Source organism: Rhineura floridana, chromosome 5, assembly GCF_030035675.1.
Source record: "Rhineura floridana isolate rRhiFlo1 chromosome 5, rRhiFlo1.hap2, whole genome shotgun sequence".
NCBI classification, from domain to species: Eukaryota; Metazoa; Chordata; class Lepidosauria; order Squamata; family Rhineuridae; genus Rhineura; species Rhineura floridana.
In genome coordinates, this window is record NC_084484.1 from 126,850,238 (window position 1) to 126,875,844 (window position 25,607).

The 25,607-nt window shown below is 41.7% G+C and overlaps 1 protein-coding gene across 6 annotated transcripts in view; it reads left to right on the forward strand.

The window, feature by feature from the left end:
- DCAF6 (DDB1 and CUL4 associated factor 6) overlaps nt 1-6,544 on the forward strand; it is an 80,000-nt gene extending 73,456 nt beyond the window's left edge. For 3 of the 6 annotated variants that reach the window (XM_061628037.1, XM_061628041.1, XM_061628040.1), the window contains one exon: nt 6,107-6,544. In XM_061628037.1, the coding sequence (XP_061484021.1) occupies nt 6,107-6,171 (65 nt within the window). In that variant the 3' untranslated portion in view covers nt 6,172-6,544. Of the gene's footprint in view, nt 1-5,789; nt 5,941-6,106 lie in introns of those variants that run through there. The other 3 variants (XM_061628038.1, XM_061628039.1, XM_061628035.1) reach the window with 2 other exon arrangements.
- The last annotated feature ends 19,063 nt before the right edge of the window (nt 6,545-25,607 follow it).

The following is a 25,607-nucleotide window of genomic DNA, read 5'->3' on the forward strand; positions in this document are numbered from 1 at the left end:
TTTCATTCATCTGTTTTGTGCCTTTGTCTGCATTCTCCTCTCTCCTCCATTCTCCTAAAGTTGCCTGCCTTGCTCTATAGAGTAGTGGCATACTGGTGCCATTTTGTTTGCTGCATTTGTTCTTTTGAACAGCAGTGCGGTGGTGCTATTTTTTGTTAGCTGCATCTCACGGTTTGTGTGTTTTTTAAAGTGCACACCCCTCTTTTAATCTTGCTTTTTCTTTTCTATTATCTGATTGCCTCATGTTCCTCATGTGTTCCTTTTCTTTAACACCCCCCCCCGCTTTTCTCTTTTTTCAATCTTCTTCCTGGATCTGCTACAGGAAAAGTCCACTGTGCAGCTGAATTAGTGTCCCTTTTTTAGCTTGCACAGCCAACATAAAAAGACTCAGTAGTTACCTTGCAATTGAGATTTGAAATATACTTCCTTTGCGTGCCCCGCTTACACGCATGAGTTGAGCAGTGCTGTCATGGCGGCTGCATTCCTTGCTGCTGATGCCAGGACAGAAGAGTGGCACAACCTTAACAAATGATGCCAATGTCACAACACTTCTTGATTCAATGTCATCTGCCACCACTGGCACACACCCCTAAGGTGTCTGCCTCAACATCTACGCTACAGCATAAAAAGGCACTTAAAAAGAAAAAGCATTAGAAAGCTGCCTCACGCTACTGAGAGTGCACAGCACGCTACTGAGAGTGCACAGCATAAGGGAAATGACAAATCTCATGAGGCACAAACACAATCTGTTGTTACCAAAGCCACTAGGAGAGCTCTGTACATTGGCATGCCTGTGTACTCAATCAAGGGCCTGTCTGCAAGTTGTGGCCATACAGCTGCTGATGAAACGTGCTGAACATCCCGTTTGCACCTTGGTCATCTGCTGGAGATTCTCACCTGTCCCCATCTTGACCCGGTCCTCAGATTTTGCATTTGATTCCTGAGGTCCTAGTCCAGCTCAAAGATGCCCTTTTGTGGGCCCTTGCGGCTGAATTATTTCAGCAACCACCTCAAGGATCGCTTCCAATGCAGACACAGGTTTTTACTCCTGACCCTGCCCAGGGCCCTCTTCCATCATTTGCGAGGCTACATGTCCAGTAACAACATTGTCCTGCGGTTCAGTGATTGGTTCAGCACACACACATGACCAGATGCCATTCCTTGGAAGAGGAAGAGCAGGCAGATCCCGACCCTTTCATCACTACATCTCGGAGGCAACTTGCCAATCAGTCTAAAGGTCCTTTCGAGATGGCCTTTTCAACCAGCATATTATGTACCTCTACTTTGCAAAACTCTAGAGGTCTTGAACTTGAATGATGTTTCTGGGGATCCAACGGCAGCACCTAAACCTTCTAAAAACGTCTGTTTTAAAGGAACCCAAATCTTCAGCTCATTATATACCAGTTGCTGGACCTTTCAAGAAGCTGACCAGCATGGAATGGGATGCTCCTCTATGTTCCAAGTGCATTCCCGCTATGGCTAATAAGTTTTACAACCTTGAAAAAAGGGGATGTGCAGTTCAAAGCCGCCTCTGAACATCACCTGGACTTGTTTCATGAGATTTGCACAGAGCAAACTGCCCTCAGGGCGGCTTGCGCAGCTTCAGTCTTTTCTAGAGAGCTGATGGTTTGGCTTGATGAGCTCCTGGACGAACCACATCAGGATCCAGAGCACATCCGTAAGATTCTGCTGAAACTCCATCGGTGTGCAGCTTTTGTATCCTATGCCATGCTGGATGCAATTCAGTTTGCTGCAAGCTCTTTGGCTACAGGAGTGGGTGCGCAGAACCCTCTGGCTCTGTCATTGGGATGCAGATACAGTGGCAAGAGTGAATCTTTCTACTGCACCCTGTGTGGGTCAGAAGCTCTTTGGGGACGATGCCTTGAAGGAGGTCCTGGTCGATCCCAAAGAGAAAAGGAAACCTGTCTTGCTAACTACTCATTGGGAAGATAGACAACCCTTCAAGAGATACGTCCCTTGTTCAGTGCCCACCTTTCCTTATCAATCATCCTTTCGCTCCTTTCATGGGGACAGGAGACAAGGGAGGGACTGCAACTTTTGCTCCAACTGCCACTATTGGAACAAGCCACAGTTTTAAGGCAGACAACGAGCTCACTCAGGTGGAAGATTTGCCAATCCCTCTACTCCATCCAGGGGAGGTAGACAGCAGCATCAGCGATGCTCCACTCCCACCAGTTGGGGGCCACCTTCAACAGTGCTCTGAGATGTGGAGGCAACATGTCGCAGACTAGTGGGTGTAGGACTCAATAGAGTGAGGATACCAAATCGAGTTGTTGTCTCTTCCTCCCACCAGATTTGTTCTTTCCCCAGCCTCCAGTTCAATTGACAAGAAACAGATCGTGCAAGAAGCCATAGAGCAATCTTCTCCACATTCAGGCCATCGAGGAAGTACCCCACAAAGACCACTTCTCAGGGGTGTACTCCTTTTTCTTTGTGGTATCCAAACGAGACACGTCGTGGAGAGCCATCTTGGATCTCATATTCCTGAATCAATATGTCAAGTATCGGAAATTCCAGATGGAATCCGTATCTTCCATCAAAGAATTATTTTTTATTTGATTTATATCCCGCCCTTCCTCCCAGCAGGAGCCCAGGGCAGCAAACAGAAACGCTAAAAACACTTTAAAACATTAAAAAAACCTTGAAATACATTAAAACAAAACAACGTTAAAAACATTTTAAAGAAAGCTTTAAAACCTTTTTTTAAAAAAGAAGTTAAAAACATATTAAAGAAAACATATTAAAAGCGATTCTATCACAGACACAGACTGGGATACGTCTCAACTTTAAAGGCTTGTTGAAAGAGGAAAGTCTTCAAAAGGCGCCTAAAAGGCAGCAGAGAATCTCTGCAGCCTCAGGATTTTCTTGCCTCTATAGATCTAAAAGAGGTGTATCTCCCTGTCTCAATCCATCCAGGCCATAGGAGATACCTACATTTCACCAATGGCAATCTCCACTTTCAGTACCAGGCCCTACCATTCGGTCTCTCATCTGTACCAAGGATCTTCACAAAAATCATGGTCACCCTGGTGGTACACCTCTGCCTCCAGAGGGTCCATGTCTACCCCTACCTGGTGATCTCTTGGTGCAGTTGGAGACAGCACAGAAGGCAAAAATGGATATCCAGCTAACTCTGGCTGTATTGCAGTCTCATGGGTTCCTCATCAACGCCAAGAAGAGCCATTTGTCTCCCACCCAACATATGCATCTGGGTGCACTTATCAACACATGCCAGTCAACGATCTCCTTGTCCCTGGAGAGGATCCACAATGTTATCTCTGCAGTAACTGTTCTTCGCTCTTCTCCTTCAGCAAATTTAATGGACTTGGCTAGAGCTCTGGGTCTACTGATTTCCACTACACAGATCACTCATTGGGCTCAGTATTACCCCAGGGCCCTGCAGTGGACCCTACTGCTTTTTCAATACAAGATTGCAGCCAGCATCCACCGCCCTGTTCATCTCTCCAACTCCCTCTGATTGTGTCTTTGGTGGTGGATGGTGTATGAGAATCTAGAGAATGGGGTGCCAGCCTGTGTGGCTGAGGTGGCCATTGTCAGGGGGACTATATTCAAGGGCAGTGGTCAGACCTAGAATCTCAGCACAGTATCAACTGAACTTTGCGTGGCCAGCCTTGCCATAAAACATTTCATCAACAAATTCAATCTCCTTCATGTCCTGTTGTGTACCAACAATACTACTGTGAAGGCATACTTCAACAGGCAGGGGGCACGCGATCTCAGAGTCTGCAACTCGAGGCGGCCTCTTTCTTCAACTGGGTCGACTTCATCTTCTGTCTGTACAGGCGGAACTTCTCGGTGGCGACTTAAATTTGTCAGCAGATTGGCTCAGCCGACAACAAATAACACCAGGAGAGTGGAAACTGCACCCATCCGTCTTTGCAAGGATCCAACATTGTTTCAGGGACGTAGCCCTCGATCTCTGCTTCCAGCAACAATCATCAAATCCCTCACTTCCACACAAGGTATCTCACGGACCAGGCAGAAGGGACAGATGCTTTGTCAATGCACTGGCCTGAGGGGCTACTTTAAGCCTTTTACCCAGTACCCCTCATTGCATGTTCCCTTCCAAAGCTACAGGCGGAAAGGGCCGAGTTGATCTTCATAACGCTATTTTGGCCATGCTGCCCATGGTTTTCAGAGTTCTTCCATCTCTCGATGGCTGCTCTATGGAGGCTGCCCCCACAATGGGGATCTTCTTTTGCAGGGACCAATTTTTCATCCAGACTCTGCATGGCTGAAACTGATGCTATGGTGCTTGAGTGGCGCTTCTTAAGTCATTCTGGGCTCTCATCAGATGTAATTGACACGTTTCTTGCAACACAGGGACCTTGGTTGTAGCAGTCAACCTGGAAAGCCTTCGCACTGTGGTGTTCATGAAAGGACTTACACCCCTCCTGGGCAAAGATTCCTCATGTTTGGGTTTTTTTGCAGAATGGCCTCCATCTGGGTCTTAAAGTGAATACCTTACGCTGACATATCCCAGCCATTTCTTCAGTCTTGTCCCTTCGTTCTTCAAGAACAGTGGGCTCTCATCCACTTGTCAAAGGTTTTCTTTGTGGGGCAGCTGCTTCATGTCCACCGGTTGTCCATCGTTTTCCCACGTGGAACCTCCTCAGAGTCCTGCAGGCACTCTAGTGTCTGCCATTCGAGCCTGTAAGCTCAGTATCCGTATCTATGCTATTGTTGAAGGTTCTCTTCCTGGTGGCAATCACTTTGGCATGGAGAATTTCTGAATTAAATGCCCTTTCTGTGGCCAAGCATCTTGAGTTTTCCACGTTGACAGAGTGATTCTTCGTACAGACCCAGCCTTTATTTCTAAGGTGGACTCAGTGTATCATTGCCAAAAAGAGCTGATTCTACCTACCTTCTGCCCCGCTCTAATCCATCCACAAGAAGAGGCATGGTATTCGTTGGACATCTGGTATTGATGGTTTATGTTCAATGAATAAAATAATTTCGACAGACTGAATCGCTCTTTGTGTCCTTCCACCCAAGACTATGGGTAAACATGTGCCATCTGCCACCCTTGCTGGCTGGCTTAAGGCTTGCATTAATTTGGCTTATAAGTCTTTGCACCTTCCTGTTTCTTCACATGTTATAGCCCACTCCACTAGGGCGGCGGTGGCCTCTGCTGCTTTCGCCATCAACGCTCCCTTGTTGCAGATTTGCAGGACAGCTGCCTGGTTGTTCCCAAATACTTTTATCTTCCATTATAAGATAGATAAGTATGCCTGTGTGGAAGCCGCCTTCGGCAGATGCATGCTGCAGCATATTACCATTCACCCCTGAAACATATTTGCTTACTTTTTTTCTCCGTTTTCCCTGTTCAGTCTTGGACAGTTTCTCATCCTAAGCCTCAGATGCTTTGGTTCATCCCATCTGATGGGCTGTTCATCAGCGAAAATGGGCCATTGTCCTTATCTGAACATAATTTCTCCTGGAGAACAGACCATCAGGACCCACCCAGTTGGTGGAAGTATGTAATCACAAGGTGGCTGTCTGAGGTTGTTGTTAGCCTATTGCTCTGGTTAAATGTTGATATTAGCCTACAGTTGCTATTAGCCTACTGCTCTTGCTCATGTTAATATTCTATACGCTGATAAAGAAGTTTTTCTCTGTTATCAATGTGAAGTTTTTATGGAATAAATGAATTATTCTTTTTTTAGTTGTTTTTTCTAGAGGAAGTAGTATTCCTTAATGTATAGGTTTACTGCTTTGTTTTTGTCTGATTTTCTTTCTTTTCTAAGTGTGTATTACATTCCCACCATTGGAGTATCCTTCCGGCCGATTGTCAGTGAATGGTATGGGATCTTGCGAGGGTTGCTACTTCCTCAAAAAACATATTATTCCTGCCTGCCGATGCTAGACAGTGGTGTTTTCCATCTGATGGTCTATTCTCCAGGAGAAATTATGTTCAGGTAAGGCCAACGGCCCCTTCTGCTTGGTTTATCACTAGGCACTGCACAGTGGTTGAACAACATGACATGGAATTTTGATTTCTGAATTGAGAAAAAAGGCTTTTAAATTATTTCAGTCCTTTAAAAATTACTCCTGTATTTTACAGACCGGCTGGAAGGTGACAGGTCTGAAGGGTCGGGCCAAGAGAATGAAAATGAAGATGAAGAGTAATTGGCTTTTCTCTGAAAGCACCTAGACGTCATGAAATTTGTATAAGTCATGAAATATATTTTTCCTTACAAAGCTTTAGTGCAATTTTAAGGTTTTGCTTTTGGGTAACCTAACATTTTGATTATGAATGAATGTGTGCATGACTTGGAAGAGTGTGCAAGTAAAATAAGCAAAATGTTTTTAGAATGTTTTGCAGTGTATGAGGGGTGCTAGAAAATGCAAAGTGCAATATTTTCTCTTAACATGCAAACATGGGAGCTTGGATCAATGTTTTAAAATAACTTACCTTATAGTAAAAACATTGGTTCAGATAAATTTATATACCTGCTATTTGCATGTTTGTTGCTTTCTATTAAAAGATGTGGTTGTTTTACATTTGTGTCTGTCTTTTTACTGTCACTATGACTGCAGAAATTGCAATTCCTGTCCCTCACCACTGAAATCCTATGGGGTTTGAGGACGTACCATAACATATAAGTTGCCTAGCAACATTAAGCCTTCTATTTTTTCATTTTGTGTCAAATTTAATTACATTAAAACTTGTCATACAGCCCAGAGAATTGCTGTTGGGATATTCATAAGCTCCACTATGTGCACAGATCCAGCCATGTAGCCTTCTGGGTCAAAGTCTGTTGAAAAAAATGGGCTGTATTGATTATACTTGAAGATTATGATGATAACAATACTAATAATGCAATTAATTAGGTTAAGATTAAGAGAGTTAATAATTATAATAAGAATAAGACAGTTAATAATAATGATTCCTCCTAGCTAATCTCTCATGAAAACTACGTAGTGCTAAGGCAGAATTTACTAATTTACTAATTAAACATTGCAGCCCTATTTAAAACCAAATAAATACCACATTTTGACTATTTAACACATAATACTGAGCCAAACCATGGCTTGGTGCAAACAAGCAAATCTATGGAAAGATTGCCATTGTAGCACTCCTCTGGCTCTGCTGCCACTGTGCTACCCAGGTGTAAGCCATAGTTTTGCTCAGTATTACACCTACACACAATTGTAGTTTGTCTCACTCTGAACAAACCACAAGCAGTAAACCAAGAACAAACCTTGGTTACAGCTTGTGGTTTGTTTGGAGCAAGACAAACCATGAGCCCAGGTTTGAACCTAAGCTAAACCATGGCTTAGCTCTGGGTAGCGTAACAACAAGAAGACTGGGCAAGGGTGCTGCAGCCATTATCTTTCCACAGGGACCCTATATCTTTGCTTGTTCACACGAAGCCCTGGTTTGGTTTAGTGTTACATGCAAACCAGGTCATTGTTGAATCTGGGATGCAAAGGCATCTTGAAAAGAGCTAAACATATTTCAAAATCAGAAACTACAGTTGTGATTCTAAGCATACTTGAATGAAGTTTTACTGAAATGTATGGGACTGAGATGACCATCATGGTTGCATTAGACAAACTATCAGCCTGTGCTTGTAACACTTAACAAAACCCTGAGTATGGATTTTGGTAAGCTCAAAACTGCCTCTTCTTCAGAGGGCCACCTCACACGATACACGATACACTTGCCAAGTGGGAACCACTTGAAACTGTCTCTGTATAGTTGCTGCATTGTGTGTACTGGCTTGCTGCAATGAACAATGTCTGCCACAAGCAGGCTTGTTTATGGGCTACTACTTGCTGCTCCCAGGAGTGTTTGGTGGAGGCATGAAGACAATCCATGTGCTGGGGGCTACCCATGTTGGGAGCAGGTACACAGACACAACAGGCCACTGTATACTAAAACTGAACTTTGGCAGCTTCAGAGTCTCCACTGGATGGCTGCTTTATAAGTATTTGTATACCACTATCTCATAAAATATCAGGGCAGTGTACAACACTGTATAAACAAACATAAAACCATTAAAAACTGGGTCTCTGGATAACTCACCTTAATCTCCGGACTCTCAGCTTCAATTAAAAAAAAAAGGTTAAGTTTCTAGGTGGTGTGGTTCCCAAGATATACACCAAAATGTCACCCCCCAACGACTGTTAAATCTCTTTAATAGATCTGTTATAGCAGCTCCTACCTCTAACTCCGCCCTTTCAAGATTGTAGCCAAGAGTGAAGCCAGGGTTGTGATCTGTTGACCCAGGCAGTGCCTAGACCTCATTGCAACGTCAGAAAATGGTGGTTTTGAGATTTTCAGTTTGTTTGAGTAAGAATATGGCTTAAAGTTTTTTTCTCTCGTGCAAGGGTCAGACCCTGGGCTGTTGAAGAGGGCAGTCCTTTGAAAACCTTCGCAATATGAAAGTATTTAATCCAATACTTGCTTTTCTGAGAGTAAAGCAATGCTAATCCCATGTACCTGGAGTAAACCCCATTGAATTCATTTGGACTTACTTTTGAGTAGACATGGTTAGGATTGCTCTGTAAATTAATGAGACTTTTGAGTAAACATAGCAAAGAATTGTATTTGTGTTGTAAATACTTCTCTCCCCTTCCAATCCTATTTTTAAAGCAATTAGGCATGGTTTACCTAGGTATCACAGTTTTTATTATATAGGAAACTAATACTGATTTTTTAAAATGTTCTGCAATGACCAACTGGTTTGACAATAAACTATTATATGGGTAATATTTTTACACCTGCAAGTGTGTGTGTGTGTATATATGTGTGTGTGGAGTCTTTCCAAGAACCCTGTGAGGTAGGGTTGGTGACTGGAAAACAGCAAAACAGCTTAAAGTGGCATGATTCTGAATTTTGGGTTGGTTGAATGAAGTTTATTTTTATTTATTTATTTATTTATTTATTTATTTATTTATTATTTGATTTATATCCCACCCTTCCAGTAGGAGCCCAGGGCAGCAAACAAAAGCACCAAAAACACTTTAAAAATCATAAAAACAGACTTTAAAATATATTATAACAAAACATCTTTAAAAACATTTTTAAAGCTTTAAAAACTTTTTTTAAAAAAAGAAAAGGTTTAAAAACATTAAAAAGCAACACAGACTGGGATAAAGGTTTTGATTTAAAAGGCTTGTTAATTTGTTTATTTGTACCTACCTCTTGTTCTTTAACCAGTTAAAAATCTTTAGGAAGACCTATCCTCTTATTCCATGACCACTAAGGATTCCTCATGCATTCAGAAACGAATCTGCAGGTTCATTTTGCTAATCTGCATGTGATTCCTGTATTACACACTGGGAGAACAATCTATGTAGGTTTCCAGATCTGTAAGATGGTACTGTGGACCAGCCCTTGTGTTTTGTGCTTATCAGTATCTTGCAGTTAGGGTCTTCTTGTTGCATGCGCTGAACACTTGTCCCTTGTATACATCATTCCTAGTCTACACAGAAGATGATTACTGAATAATAGCATATGTAATTTGTAATCTATTGTAGTATGTTTCCTGGTGTGAGGTTTGTTTCCCTTTATAGGAAATCGGGAATCAGCTGTTAACTTGTGGGGTTTTTTTGGAAAGCTTTCATTACGTTTTTCAGTGCTAGCATCTAGCGTCCACATGGTGTTATCATACTGTAGCACTGTCTATGTGCCCAGTCAAAGTTTCATTTATTCAGCTAAAATCAAGATGGACAGAGGGAACCAGCTACATTGTACTCAGGTTACTGTTCTGATAGCAAGGTGATTTGCCATCAGAACAAATTTGGCTTGGAGAACGTTCTGTGTAGATAAGCTTTAAATATCCTTTGATTCCTGTTCTAATTTCTGTTAGTTCCGTGGCCTGCCTCCAAGGTTCTGAACATTGTCTGGCAGCTCTGAGAGATTTTAACCTGCTTAAGAATAGCTGTGACAATATATTGTGTATAAGAAAACAACATGTCTCCCCTTAGTCTAAAAAGCATTTTGGTTTGCTCTGTATTGCTGCCTCTTGTTGCTTTGCCTCCTAGCTTCTATTGCAAGTTGTTTATATGAAACAAATGGCTTTTATTTCCCAAGCTCATTTTTAACCCTTCAAAATACATTACTCCTTTAAACCAAACTATGATGGAGCAGACATACATGAGGCGCTGAAAGAAATTTGGTACTTCAAAGTTAAACTGCCTATAATTCAAAATGATGCATATATGGGATATAATGCATATATTTCAGTGTGTGTTTGTGTTGATGCTGCTGTCCAAGTGACTGAATCAGTGGATGATAGTTACTTTCTAGATTAATGAATTCAGATTAAACTAGATTAATGAATTCAGATTAAAAGAGAGGGGGTCTTTGTGTGTGCTCACAAATATCTGAAGCTCAATTCACTGTCTAATGGGGGTGGGGGTGAGATGGAGTGGGCAGGATATTTAGAATACATCTTTGTGTTTCCCTAGTAACACACTTAAGATTATGTTGTCGCCTTCGGCGGCATCTGGCACAAACTCTTCACAATCACCATTCATCTTAATCCATTCAGTCTTTTATTTAAGAGTAATAAAATGTGCCTTGTGGATTTAAATCTGGAAGGAGTGTAAACTTCTGTAGAGTTTCACATGCCACTGTCAGATTTCTGTCTTTCCAAATATGAACTTTGCTTTAAAGCGGTAGATGTCAGAATCTATTTTTCACTTGCTGTGCTGCCTAGTATAGAAAGTAAATGAGGGGATTTAGGAATGAAATTAATTCAGCAAATGGACTTGCTAAAGGAGAATGATGAAGCATCTTGGATTTAGAGGCAAAATAGTTTCACAAAATACTTGCTCAACCCAAATGATTCCCCCTCCACTTCATCACCAATTTCTGATTATATGAAAATGTGCAGCTGTTACGATTTCTTTGAAAAGGGCAAACTCAGAGCAAGTCAAGACACAGTCTCACAGGTATAGCAACATCACCAACTGAATTAGAAATACCTCTTTTCATCTGAAAAACCTGTGACTTTAATTGTGTGCTACAAGGCCAGTAGCGGGACTTGCAACAAAAAGTGGCAGCAGGAGTGCCCCGTTAGGGTTCCAGCCAACCAGCCATACTCTCTTCCAGAACACACCGTTCTACCCCTCCAACAGTCAGCCAGCATTCCATGACCACTGAGCTTGCTCAGTCTTCATTGGGCTGTTTTGGGGTATCCTCCCTCCCCAAATTAGGGCTTTATTCCCCCTAAAGATGTTTGGGTTCTTCTGTAAACCTGAGGTTTCCCAAAGTCTGCTGAATAACTCCCTTTTGTGTGTATGGTATGGATGGTGCTGTTTTGGTTAAATAGGATTAAAACTTGTAGAACAAGTTCATTATTAGAATATCCACAGTACCAAAATTCATGTATCTGTCCTAACAATGTTTTTTTCTACCATTTTTTAAAAACTAAGTTCCTTGGTAATAGGGACCAGTCAAATCTGGCTCTATGTACATGTAAGGCCCTATATAAACAAAGAGAATATTTAAAAGGAACTTTCTGGCTGCTATCATATATATTATGAGCACCATGGTATTTATTTATTTCATTTATTATTTGATTTATATCCCACCCTTCCTTCCAGCAGGAGCCCATGGTAATGATTATAGGATGAAGTTGAAATCAAAGTAAGTGACAGATAAGGACAATTCTTTTATCTGAGAAGCTAAATCCAACCAAGGCAAGCAGGCTGTTTCTTAGGCAAAAGAGGAGGTAACTTCTCAATTGGAACGATGTCTTAGTATCTTCCCACAATGCCCCAGTGGCTGAGCATCATTTGGCACTACTAGCAGGCACCCATGGCTAGAATTTAGCTTTTAAATACATTTTAACTATAGATTGGCAGTGAGATAAAATATACATTCAACAAACATTTTTATATAAATATTTTTTCTTATGCTTAATGGTCTATCCGGCACTCAAAGTTAAAAGATCATCCTTGAGGAACAAAATGTGGAGGGAAGCCTGCTGTGGAAGCAGCTTTTCTATGTGTGTCATCACCACCCTCCTCTTTGACCAGGATGGAAAGTCAGAGCGACAAGCTGGTTATCTGTCTGGGTAAAGAAGCATCTAGACAGAACGTTCCCATCACCATGGGACCAAAGTAGCTTACCTTTCTAATATGTCCCCTTAGGCATACACAGGTATTGTGAAGCTAATTAACTTAGGTGCGATGGAGGAACTTAGTCCCTCGGGCTTGCCACAAACACACACTCAACCCTGAAGCCAAATCAGAGAAAGAGTTCCTTAAGAATAAGATTAAAAGGCACAAAGGGAAAATAGAATGGTACTTTAAGAATATAAAAATATTTATATATTATATATAATTAGTAATAAAGCTGAATGATGTATGTAAAGCATTTTTTCTCTTTCCTTTTATTTTTTATTATTATTTTAGTACTACTTTGTAATTTTGTTTTCCTTAAACATTTTTAAAATATTATTTATAATAATGATAATTAATTAATTCTGCACAAGCCTCTATGCACTATTACAAAATTCCCTATAGTGGGGGGGGGGCATGGATGGTTTGAAATGGCTTTGCTTTGGAACTTTGGAAGGAAGGGACTATATGGGACAAACTTCTCCTGCCAGCAACTATGGCACTTGCGGGGCTTGCCTGCCCAAGGGGGAAAGGGAGGGGAGAGGAGGGAGACAGAGGTCACCACTCAGCTGCTTCCCCCACTCAATGCAAGCACAGAATTAACACACACGCATGCTCTCAGCTAGCAAACACCATGGCTCACACACCCAAGTACCCTGCATGGAAAAAGGTTTTAAGCATTTCAGATGGAGCAAAGTAGCCATGAAGGGCAGAGGAAGCGGCTTCACATGCTCAGTGCAAGCACAGAATTAACACACTCATACACTCTCAGCTAGGAAACATTGTGGCTCACATACACTCAAGCACCCTGCATGGAAAAAAGTTTTAAGCATTTCAGATGGAGCAAAGTAGCCATGAAGGGCAGCAGAAGCAGCTTCGCACTCTCAGTGCAAGCACAGAAATAAGATACACATGCTATCAGCTAGCAAACATCGTGCCTCATATGTGTCCAAGCACTCTGCATGCAAAAAACATTTAAGCATTTCAGATGGAGCAAAGTAGCCACAAAGGGCAGTGGACAAGAAAGTATTCACACACACACACATCATTGTCACTCACACCCACAGTTCTTAAACTCCATTCTGCTGCTGCCTCCTCCTTCATCCACGTCCTTGTCCTCCAGCTTTCTCCCTCCACTCCTTTCTTCTCCACCCTCGTCCATTTTTGAAACAATTCTTTCTCTCCGCTCCACCACCATCTCACTCTCCACCTCCTCCCTCGTCGCCTCCTAACACCCACAGAGCACAAGGGAAGACCTACCCTGTGCAGAAGCCCATTGTGAGGCACATGACTTTCGTCCACGAATCAGAGGAGCAGAAGACTTCCCCTGCTCCACCCCCAAGTAACGCCCCAAAGTAACACTGGAAATGTTAAAATTACAGCTCAAAAGTAATGAAATTACTACTCGTTCTATTACAGGCAAAGCATAATGAAGTTACCCACTCATTACTCAAAAAAAGTAATAAATTGCAAGTAATTTGTTATTTGTAACAAATTACTTCCAAGCCCTGATCAAGCTGGAAAGACACCGAGACTGCAATTATAATGCATCTCTACCTTTCAGTCTGGTTTGAATTGTTATTTTACATAGGTGCATGCTTTTAAATTGTTTACCTGTCCCACATCCTAGGTATAGGAAAAGATACAAACTAAAGTATTTATGGAATGAGTTACATTCTTTCAGTTCCCACCCCCATGCAGGCATGCGGACGTTTTGGTCTATTATTTCCATTTATCAGGATCACCAGGAACAGATGGCACACCAACAGAGTTGCTACAAGTTACCAAGACTGAAACTGTCCACATTTTGACAAAAAATTGTCAACAAATATGGAAAATAAGACAATAGCCCACAGACAGGAACCATTCAATATACATCCCAATTCCAAAGAAAGGGGATCCCAGGGAATGCAGTAATTATCGAACTATTGCCTTAATATCCCATATAAGTAAAGTAATGCTCAAGATTCTACAACAAAGGCTCTTACCATATATGGAGCAAGAAATGCCAGATGTCCAAGCTGGATTTAGAAAGGCAAGAGGCACCAGAGATCATATCGCAAGCATATGTTGGATAATGGAATGGACCAAGGCATTTCAGAAGAAAATCACCCTGTGCTTTATAGATTACAGCAAAGCCTTTGATTGTGTAGATCACAAAAAACTATGGAATGCTTTAAAAGAAATGGGGTTGCCACAGCATCTGATTGTCCTGATGTGCAACCTATATTCTGGACAACAGGCTACTGAAACGACAGAATATTGAGAAACTGGGATATTGGGAACCCCCCATCAGAAAGGCTGTGAGACAGGTTTATTTTATCACTCTATTCGTTTATATGCAGAATACATCATATGGAAAGCAGGATTGGACCAAGATGAAGGAGGTGTGAAAATTGGAGGGAGAAATATCAATAATTTAAGGTATGCAGACAATACCATACTGCTAGCAGAAATAGGTAATGATTTGAAACGAATGCTGATGAAAGTTAGAGGAAAGCACAAAAGCAGGACTACAGCTGAACGTCAAGAAGAATAAAGTAATGACAACAGAGGATGTATGTAACTTTAAAGTTAATAATGAGAACATTGAACTTGTCAAGGATTAACAATACCTTGGTACAGTCTTTAACCAAAATGGAGACAATAGTCTGTTCAGAAGAAGGCTAGGACTGGGGAGAGCAGCTATGAGAGAACTAGAAAAGGTTCTCAAATGCAAAGATGTATCAATGAACACCAAAGTCAGGATCATTCAGACCATGGTATTCCCAATCTCTGTGTATGAATGTCAAAGTTGGGCAGTGAAAAAAGTGGATAAGAGAAAAATCAACTCATTTGAAATGTGGTGTTGGAGGAGAGCTTTGCGGATACTATGAACCACAAAAAAGACAAATAATTGGGTGTTAGAACAAACTAAACCAGAACTGTCACTAGAAGCTAAAATGATGAAACTGAGGTTATCATACTTTGGACACATAATGAGAAGACCTGATTCACTAGAAAATACAATAATGCTGGGAAAAACAGAAGGAAGTAGAAAAAGGAAAGAGCAAACAAGAGATGGATTGATTCCATAAAGGAATCCACAGACCTGAACTTGCAAGATCTGAACAGAGTGGTTTATAAAAATGCCGTTGGAGGTCACTAATTCATAGGGTCGCCATAAGTTGTAATTGACTTGAAGGCACATAACACATACACATTTCCATTTGTTAGACTGCCACACGATATATTATATCCTTAAAAGCTAAGCATGATGAGCTTTGTATGGGTAAAAATTGAAGGGATAAAGTTAAGAAAACATTTTAATGGCAACACATAGCCAGATGTTCAACTTTAAGTTTTTGTATTTGGGTAGGGGGGAAAAGATCAATGACTAATCCATAATAAGCACTGTCCATTAACTTGCTTTTATTTGTTGGCATAGAAAACTTCTCTTAGGAATTATTATGCCCTGCTCTGCATAACACTCTAGTAACATTTTTTCTCCAGATAAAAGAACAACTCCGCTTGCAGGTTTCATGGGCTAATTTCTATGTATAAATCCAAATCTAGAAACAATTACTATAGTTTAAATAGAAATATAAAACATCTCACCCTAGTGGGGAAGACTGTAATCAGATGACCTGTGTGCTTGGCCAGATGCTAGATGTTGATGGGCAACTTCAGGGTCCATTCTTATGGTTTATTATCTTTAAATAGCCTTTCAAACTGAGGGCAGTCCTCTGTAAAGCAGGATATATGGCCATCCTAGCTGAGGGATACATTATTTTCTGGCACTGGGTACACTAAACTCATTTCAATAACCCAAAGCAACTGTGAAACAGGTGCAGGATTTATTTATTTATTTATTTATTTAGGTAGTCTGAAAGGTTCTGTAGCTTTTGATGGTCATCTCAGTTGATGAAATGTAACATGTAATAAAGTGGCTAATATAAACTAGTCCAATAGGATGCTGGACTATATGGGCTTTGTCTGATCTAGCTGGGTTTTTTTATGTGTTAAATTTAATTTACTAGTAAGAAATGAGCAACTTTGCCTATATTTGGAAACAAATATCACTCAATGAACACGGAAGTGTACTGTCAGCAGATGCATTTGAACAATGAAGCTGTAATTACAGTGAAGCTGGCATTGCTCTATCTAGCCCAGCACTATCTTTTCTGACCTGTAGCAGCTCTCCAAAACCTAATGCAGAGGGCCTTTCCCAGCCCTACTGCCTATGCTAAAGATGCCACGAACTTAACTGAGGACCTTCTGCATGCACTCTGCGCTCTATCTCTAGTTCCTTCCACATTCTGCTTTGTTGTATAATATAGGGGATGTGAATCACTGCAAATGTTGGAATTGGGAAGCACTGATTAAATGAAAACTTGTAAAAATGCTTTGGATGAAGTACATCATAACTAAAGACAGCAGTTTTCTCCCTAAAATCTCTCATAAATACTCTAATAATCTCTCAAAATAAATCTCTCATATTACAGGAAAGCTGTAATTTTTCTCAGATGCAGACCATAATTACCATTTTCACCACCATATATACACACATATATACTACACACCCACACACGGGTGTGCATATATGTACACATATATTTCACCACCACATACGTGTGTGTGTGTCTGAGAGGGGGAGAGAGAGATCTAATCTAACTATATAATATTTTTCTTAACCCTCACAAATGGAGGCAGGACAGGGCATGGGGGCAGGATGACAGGCACAGAGGTGAGGGAATTAGGAAAGCAAGGATGGCAGGTGGGTAAGTGAGCAAGCATATGTGTGTGTGAGTGAGCATCACAGGTGAGTTGGGGGCAGGCAGGCAAGTAAGTGGGTGGCAGCGATAACAATGTGTGAGGCAGATAAGCAGTTCAAGCAGGGCAGCAGCAGCCTGGCCAGGTGTGAGGCTGGTAAGCAGCCTAAGTGGGGTGGCAGCAAGTGCCTGAGGGGCCTTTGGGGAGTTGCCTATAGATGGGTTGGGGGACATTTTAGGAGGTGTGTGTTTGGGAGTGCCTGGTGTGTGTTTGTGTTTGGGAGTGCCTGGGGCTGGGGTTTGGGAGTCCTTGTGAGTGTATGTATGTGGTTGGGAGTCTCGGGGAGGTTGGGATAAGAACATAAGGAAAATACCCTGCTGGATCAGGCCAGTGGCCCATCTAGTACAGCATCCTGTTCCCGCGGGAAGCCCACAAGCAGGACCTGAGTGCAAGAGCACTCTACCTTCCTGTGGCTACCAGCAACTGGTATTCACAAGCATAGTGCATCTGACTATGATGGCAGAGTACATCATTTCTTTTAAAGCCACCCAGATTGGTTGTGTGAGAGTTCCTGTGTGTGTATGTGTGTGTTTGGGAGTCCCTGTGTGGAGGGGGGGAAGGGTTGTCATGCAAAGCCCCTAGCATTTATATATATTCATATATATATATTTAAATTCAACGCTCTGCCTTACATACTTTCAAAAGAGGAAACCTTGATATTTCCAAGTTTCAGATAAACTGCCAAATGCTTTTGCATAATCTAGTTCTCCCAGTCAAGACAGATGCTAGTTGTCCCATAATATAGTCAGAGATAATTTTTACAATATGTGAAGCAAAAGTGCTACTTACAGTTTAAGCATTTTTTACTGATGTTCTCAAAATTTTCTACATATGCAGTAGGTAAGATTAATTTCCTGACCTTTTCTCACTAATCACAGATCTTCATAGGGTAATGAAAGCTGTTTCTCTCCCCTCAAGGTGTGTGGGATTAAGAGGATTAAATGTTTGATGTCACTCTTTTGTCTGTGCAAGAGCTCCACCAAAGGGAGTGGGTGTTAAAACTTTGGGGTAGGGATACACCCAGAGTCAACAAAAGAATGGATGAAAATGGGAATAAGCCAAATACATACTTTGCTTGACAGATTTCTGAAGGTAAAACTGCAGCATCTGGACAGCAATACCATATGATGCAGTATGATGTGGATCTTAAGAAATTATAAAAAATCAGGAATAAGTGGAGACATGAAAGAAGAATGAAAACTGAGATGTTCTTGCCTCTTGTATATTTCACTGCCTTGTATTATTTGCATCCTCTTTATCATATGATGTTTCTTAATAACCGGAGCACCAGAATGAAAGCTTTCTAATGTGGGTCAATTGAATCCATTTTATTCCCGTTATTGGAAGACATGGTCCTTGCAATAAAACTGTTGCTCCTCATCTGTATGTGGCCAGCTTCTCTTTCAATCAGTCACAGTGATCATCACCATCATTACCATCATCATCAGCTTCAAAGGTCATTCATGAAAAGATATAACAGGTGAGCACGATGGTCACTCGGCATCTTGGCTGCTGTTCTGTTTATGGACACTATGTATGTATGCTGCCATCCCAAGTATGTCTTGCTGCTGGTTTGATCTGAAGGGCTATTTTTGTGTGCATCCACCCAGTCACAGAAATAAAACAATGCAGGCAACAGTGCAGTTGGAGAGGAAGGTATCCAAATGCTCTCACAACACCAGAAATCAGTAAAAGCAATTTTAGAAATTTCCTTTTCTATACAACAATGGAAAGTAATGTTGTAAAAGGTGATTGTTTTAAAGCTTATTTTTTCTGTAAATTTATTTCTAAATAAATTCTGTAATTTTTGCATTATATTTGTTTCCCTAAATGTTAATAATTATACAGCCACGACAATGGCTGTATACTATAGCCAGCGTGGATTTTTCACATTCCGCATTGTTAAATTGAAAATACCCCCCATGCCATTCTGATGCTTCCCATAAGCTCATTTCAAAACAAAACCTTACAAAACTTATAGTCCTGAACTCAGAAACACTTGCTTAACAACTCTCTCAATTTTCATGGTGATACACAGAACAGTCAGAGAGAATAGAGAGTTCAAAGTCTAAAAAGAGAGAGAGAAAACTCCAGAGCCCTTTTGGACTTTTTTCTCTCAGAGTTCTCACAATCTGTTGAAATTCATTAAAAATCAGCCTTGTTCACAAAGTACCTGTAATCCTAATACTGACCTTGCCCCATACTCTGACCTTCATATTCAGAAGTTTAAAAGTTTTAAAAAATGCCTGGCTGGTTTTTAATTTAAGAAATTTTGGCTGGCACCCTATGATAACACGGGGCATGCTCAGTAAGAACCAACTGTCAGTGTTCTAAAAGCCTTACAGCTGCTGGGCTTGGCTAATCAGAGGGCCCCACCCACACCAGACTTTGATTTCATGTGAGACAGTCATGGCGAAAGACGTGCTGTGAGGCTGATCGGGCATGAGTAAAACATCATAACCGTGCCTACTGTGTGGTAGTGAGGGCGGTGAAGAAGGCCCACTTCTCTGCCTCCATCGCATCCTCAAGTAGTCGTCCGGTGGAGCTTTTCCATATTGTCAGGAGTCTGTTGACATCAGCTCCAGGAAATGGAGTTTTAGACCCTTCGGAGGCCCACTGTGAATTGTTTGCAAGGCACTTTGAGGGTAAGGTTGCTCGCCTCCGTAGCAGTCTTGATGCCCCATCCACATCTACTGTAGTCCCCAACGAGGTGTCCAGTGCAAAGTCTGCTGCAACGTCTTGGGAACGGTTTCAGTTGATGCGGCCTGATGGCATGGACAAGGTGCTTGCGATGATGTGGCCAGCAACGTGTTCTCTCGACCCTTGCCCTTCTTGGCTTATTAAAGCTTGCCAAGGGGGTTTGACCGAGTGGATCCAGAGTGTGGTCAACGCATCATTGTGGGAGTGAGTGGTTCTGGGCACCTTGAAGAAAGCAGTGATCTGACCACTCCTGAAAAAGCCCACCCTGGACCCATTGGTTTATGACAACTACCGACTGAATCAGCCTTGGTTGCCCTGATGGATGACCTTTATCGGGAGGAGGACAGGGGGAGTGCGACCCTGTTATTCTTACTTGATCTCTCAGCGGCTTTTGTTACCATTGACCAAATTCTTCCAAGCTACACAGCAAGTGGATTGGACTGTGAAAGACCAACCCAAATTTTGTTTGCATTTTGACAAATTTGTAGCGCAGTACAATATCTCAGAGAGGAGGTCAGGTCTCCTGCTCCCCTGGTGCATTCATTATAGTTGCCCAATGTCCCTGCTTTTTAAAGTTGGATAGAAATATCTGTGGGCTATAGGTACATTCTTAAACCGCAAGGTTTTTTGCCTATTAGTGAATAGTAGCTGCTTGTTTTCTAAAAAGAGTATCATTAGGTTGTTTGATCAGTCTCAAATCTGATTCTAATCGTGTTACAGGAGGTTTGCTTTTGGAATGTAAAATGTGCTTTGATATGTGGAATTATTTTTTCAGTATTTCTAAATCCCAGTCTTAAAGCTCATTAATATATTGTATTCACTTTCTAGTTGAGTTTATGAATGTAGACTTACGCTGTACATTGACGTTTTAGGACAATCCCTGGATGTTTCTTTTATTCAATTCTACCAACATGTGGTATGGATACAGATACAAAATCCGGAGCTTTTCAAGCACATATTCCTAATAGATGGTGCTCATAAACACAATCCAATGAGTTGTCCGCTTTCAGAAGTAGGTTGTGGTGTGCAGCTTGTTTCTATTTTCCTTTCCCATTCTCCAGACTTCTTTTCCAAAGGCAGCTGCAAGTGGGAGAACAGATGCTAAATACTGATCACTTAGGAGGGGGGAATGAAAGACTGGCCTCTTCATCTGGTCGTCAGAAGGAGGTTTTATGCATGTGACACTAGGCATGTATACTTTGACACACTTGCTGTTGTCTGAATTGCAAGGATGGTGTTTAAAAAATTCAGTAAAAGATTACAGAGTAACAGAGATGCTTGTGGAGATTGAGGGGCTTGCCATGACTCAAAGTCCTGAGGTTCTGAGTTTAATTCTAGAACCAAAGGTTATTGAATTTTTGAAATGAATTTGGTATCCTGGATTTATTACCAGTAAAGAAGACACTATGACGTTAAAAGGCAGTCTACAGTAGTGGTATGTTTGGGAGGCTGAAAAGAGAGTTCACTGCCATCCTATTTTGCAGTAACATGGCACTTTTTGTTTTAAATAGAGATTCGTATTCCAGGTTAGAATTCTATATACTCTTACTTGGGAGTAAGCTCCATTTAATTTAGTGCAGGTTATTTCTAGTAATCATATTGTTGCGTGCCTCCCCAATCTCCGAGCAGTGAGATTTCAGGGGTCCCTGCGCTCATCCAGGGTTTGGTTTCCTTTGGGAAGAAGGCCAGTGGAGACTGTGATGTCTTTATGAAATATGGTTTGTTTATTTACACATATTCCAACCTGAGCTTAGGATATAGGGGTTCAAAGAACATAAGAACATAAGAAGAGCCTGCTGGATCAGGCCAGTGGCCCATCTAGTCCAGCATCCTGTTCTCACAGTGGCCAACCAGATGCCTGGGGGAAGCCCGCAAGCAGGACCCGAGTGCAAGAACACTCTCCCCTCCTGAGGCTTCCAGCAACTGGTTTTCAGAAGCATGCTGCCTCTGACTAGGGTGGCAGAGCACAGCCATCATAGCTAGTAGCCATTGATAGCCCTGTCCTCCATGAATTTGTCTAATCTTCTTTTAAAGCCATCCAAAACCAGTGGGATACGGTTATCCCTGGATATAAACTATATCGGAAGGACAGGGAAGGACGTATTGGTGGCGGAGTCGCTCTATACGTGAAAGAAGGCATTGAATCCAGCAAGCTCGAAACCCCAAAAGAGGCAGACTCCTCCACAGAATCGTTGTGGGTGGTGATACCATGCCCCAGGAGGGACTTAATACTGGGAATGATCTATCGTCCCCCTGATCAAAATGCTCAGGGAGACCTTGAGATGAGGTATGAAATTGAGGAAGCATCCAAACTAGGAAATGTGGTAGTAATGGGTGACTTCAACTACCCGGACATAGACTGGCTGCATATGTGTTCCAGTCATGACAAAGAAGCAAAGTTTCTAGATATTCTAAATGACTATTCCCTAGACCAGTTGGTCATGGAACCGACCAGAGGGACGGCAACCCTGGACTTAATCCTCAGTGGGGACTGGGACCTGGTGCGAGATGTAAGTGTTGTTGAACCGATTGGGAGCAGTGACCACAGTGCTATTAAATTAAACATACATGTAACTGGCCAATTGCCAAGAAAATCCAACACGGTCACATTTGACTTCAAAAGAGGAAACTTCACAAAAATGAGGGGATTGGTAAAAAGAAAGCTGAAAAACAAAGTCCAGAGGGTCACATCACTCGAAAATGCTTGGAAGTTGTTTAAAAACACTATATTAGAAGCTCAACTGGAGTGCATACCGCAGATCAGAAAAGGTACCGCCAGGGCCAAGAAGATGCCAGCATGGTTAACGAGCAAAGTCAAGGAAGCTCTTAGAGGCAAAAAGTCTTCCTTCAAAAAATGGAAGTCTTGTCCGAATGAAGAAAATAAAAAAGAACACAAACTCTGGCAAAATAAATGCAAGAAGACAATAAGGGATGCTAAAAAAGAATTTGAGGAGCACATTGCTAAGAACATAAAAACCAACAACAAAAAAATCTATAAATACATTCAAAGCAGGAGACCATCTAGGGAGACGATTGGACCCTTGGATGATAAGGGAGTCAAAGGTGTACTAAAGAACGATAAGGAGATTGCAGAGAAGCTAAATGAATTCTTTGCATCTGTCTTCACAGTGGAAGATATAGGGCAGATCCCTGAACCTGAACTAACATTTGCAGGAAGGGATTCTGAGGAACTGAGACAAATAGTGGTAACGAGAGAGGAAGTTCTAAGCTTAATGGACAATATAAAAACTGACAAATCACCGGGCCCGGATGGCATCCACCCGAGAGTTCTCAAAGAACTCAAATGTGAAATTGCTGATCTGCTAACTAAAATATGTAACTTGTCCCTTGGGTCCTCCTCTGTGCCTGAGGACTGGAAAGTGGCAAATGTAACGCCAATCTTCAAAAAGGGATCCAGAGGGGATCCCGGAAATTACAGGCCAGTTAGCTTAACTTCTGTCCCTGGAAAACTGGTAGAAAGTATGATTAAAGCTAGATTAACTAAGCACATAGAAGAACAAGCCTTGCTGAAGCAGAGCCAGCATGGCTTCTGCAAGGGGAAGTCCTGTCTCAGTAACCTATTAGAATTCTTTGAGAGTGTCAACAAGCATATAGATAGAGGTGATCCAGTGGACATAGTGTACTTAGACTTTCAAAAAGCGTTTGACAAGGTACCTCACCAAAGGCTTCTGAGGAAGCTTAGCAGTCATGGAATAAGAGGAGAGGTCCTCTTGTGGATAAGGAATTGGTTAAGAAGCAGAAAGCAGAGAGTAGGAATAAACGGACAGTTCTCCCAATGGAGGGCTGTAGAAAGTGGAGTCCCTCAAGGATCGGTATTGGGACCTGTACTTTTCAACTTGTTCATTAATGACCTAGAATTAGGAGTGAGCAGTGAAGTGGCCAAGTTTGCTGATGACACTAAATTGTTCAGGGTTGTTAAAACAAAAAGGGATTGCGAAGAGCTCCAAAAAGACCTCTCCAAACTGAGTGAATGGGCAGAAAAATGGCAAATGCAATTCAATATAAACAAGTGTAAAATTATGCATATTGGAGCAAAAAATTTCACATATACGCTCATGGGGTCTGAACTGGCGGTGACCGACCAGGAGAGAGACCTCGGGGTTGTAGTGGACAGCACAATGAAAATGTCGACCCAGTGTGCGGCAGCTGTGAAAAAGGCAAATTCCATGCTAGCGATAATTAGGAAAGGTATTTAAAATATAACAGCCGATATCATAATGCCGTTGTATAAATCTATGGTGCAGCCGCATTTGGAATACTGTGTACAGTTCTGGTCGCCTCATCTCAAAAAGGATATTACAGAGTTGGAAAAGGTTCAGAAGAGGGCAACCAGAATGATCAAGGGGATGGAGCGACTCCCTTACGAGGAAAGGTTGCAGCATTTGGGGCTTTTTAGTTTAGAGAAAAGGCAGGTCAGAGGAGACATGATAGAAGTGTATAAAATTATGCATGGCATTGAGAAAGTGGATAGAGAAAAGTTCTTCTCCCTCTCTCATAATACTAGAACTCGTGGACATTCAAAGAAGCTGAATGTTGGAAGATTCAGGACAGACAAAAGGAAGTACTTCTTCACTCAGCGCATAGTTAAACTATGGAATTTGCTCCCACAAGATGCAGTAATGGCCACCAGCTTGGATGGCTTTAAAAGAAGATTAGACAAATTCATGGAGGACAGGGCTATCAATGGTTCAAGGTATCAGCAGTCCAATATCCAGCTTTTCCATCAGAGTTGCAGGAGGCATCCTAAAGCCATGGTGCAGAGGAATAGCCTCTCTGCCTGCCTCCAGTTCCCCGCCTTTCTCCAGACACACTAAACACACTCAAAGCACAAACTTCTGCTAGCCACCAGGAAGGGGGGGGGCTCTCCTGCAGTGTTTAAATAACAAAAGGATCTTTCTGGCCCATTCACCAGTTGTTGGGCACTTGAAAGACCCATTTGTAAACTGGCCACTCTATTAGCTTAACAAAAGAAACTCCAGCAGAGCCAGCCCCTTACCCCAAGGCACAGGATTCCAAATCAGAGGCTGGAAGGGGACTCACAGGGATCATCCATTCCAACCCCCAAACTCACAACAATATAGAGCCTTGAGCTGAATGTGTAGTAAATAATAATCAATACAATTAATCAGAGATGGCAATTTCTGCGTTGATGACAACACCAGTACATGAAGCACCTTCAGAGAAAGAGTACCTTATTATCACAGGGGTCTGGGGTGTGCTACCACTGCTAGTTTTATCACAGTGGTTATGCCTTCTGTCATTATCCTGCTAGTCCATAAGAAATAGAAGTTAGCAACAGGGAGCACAATCCCTGTAGTGTGCTGATCCAAGTGCACTGAATATTTGCAAAACTTTCCATTAGGAAATAACCTTAGTAAAAGAAAGAAAGACAAAAGCAGAGCTTGGAAAGGTTACTTTTTAAAATTACAACTCCCATCAGCCTCAGCCAGCATGGCCACTGGAGTGGGCTAATAGGAGTTGTAGTTCAAAAAAGTAATTTTTCCAAGCTCTGGAAAAAAGAGCCCAAATTCCTTACTCAAAGTGCAGTTCTCACTCTTCCCAATTTTTAAGAGAGCCTAATAACTTGTTAGCAGTGTGCTAAATGGTGAGTACAAACTGACCTCTTTACTGCTTAGGCCTGAAACTCTTATTTGCATGGATTAAAAATGGGGCAAGGGTTTAGCAACCAATTAGCCATTTGTATCATTAAATACCTCTAGCTAACTTTAATCAACAATTTTATATTATTTCTGTTGTGAGATAAACTGGGCAGATAAATGGAGTGTGGCCTACATTAGAAGAAGCTTTAGACCAAAACCCGATCCTATAAAAGTGTAATATATAGGATGGATTTAGCCTTTAGTGTCAGATTGTTTGCTAAGTGCATCCCAATACCAGTGCATTATTCTATTGTGTAGACTAACCACTAGTAAGCAGTTATGATTAAGAGC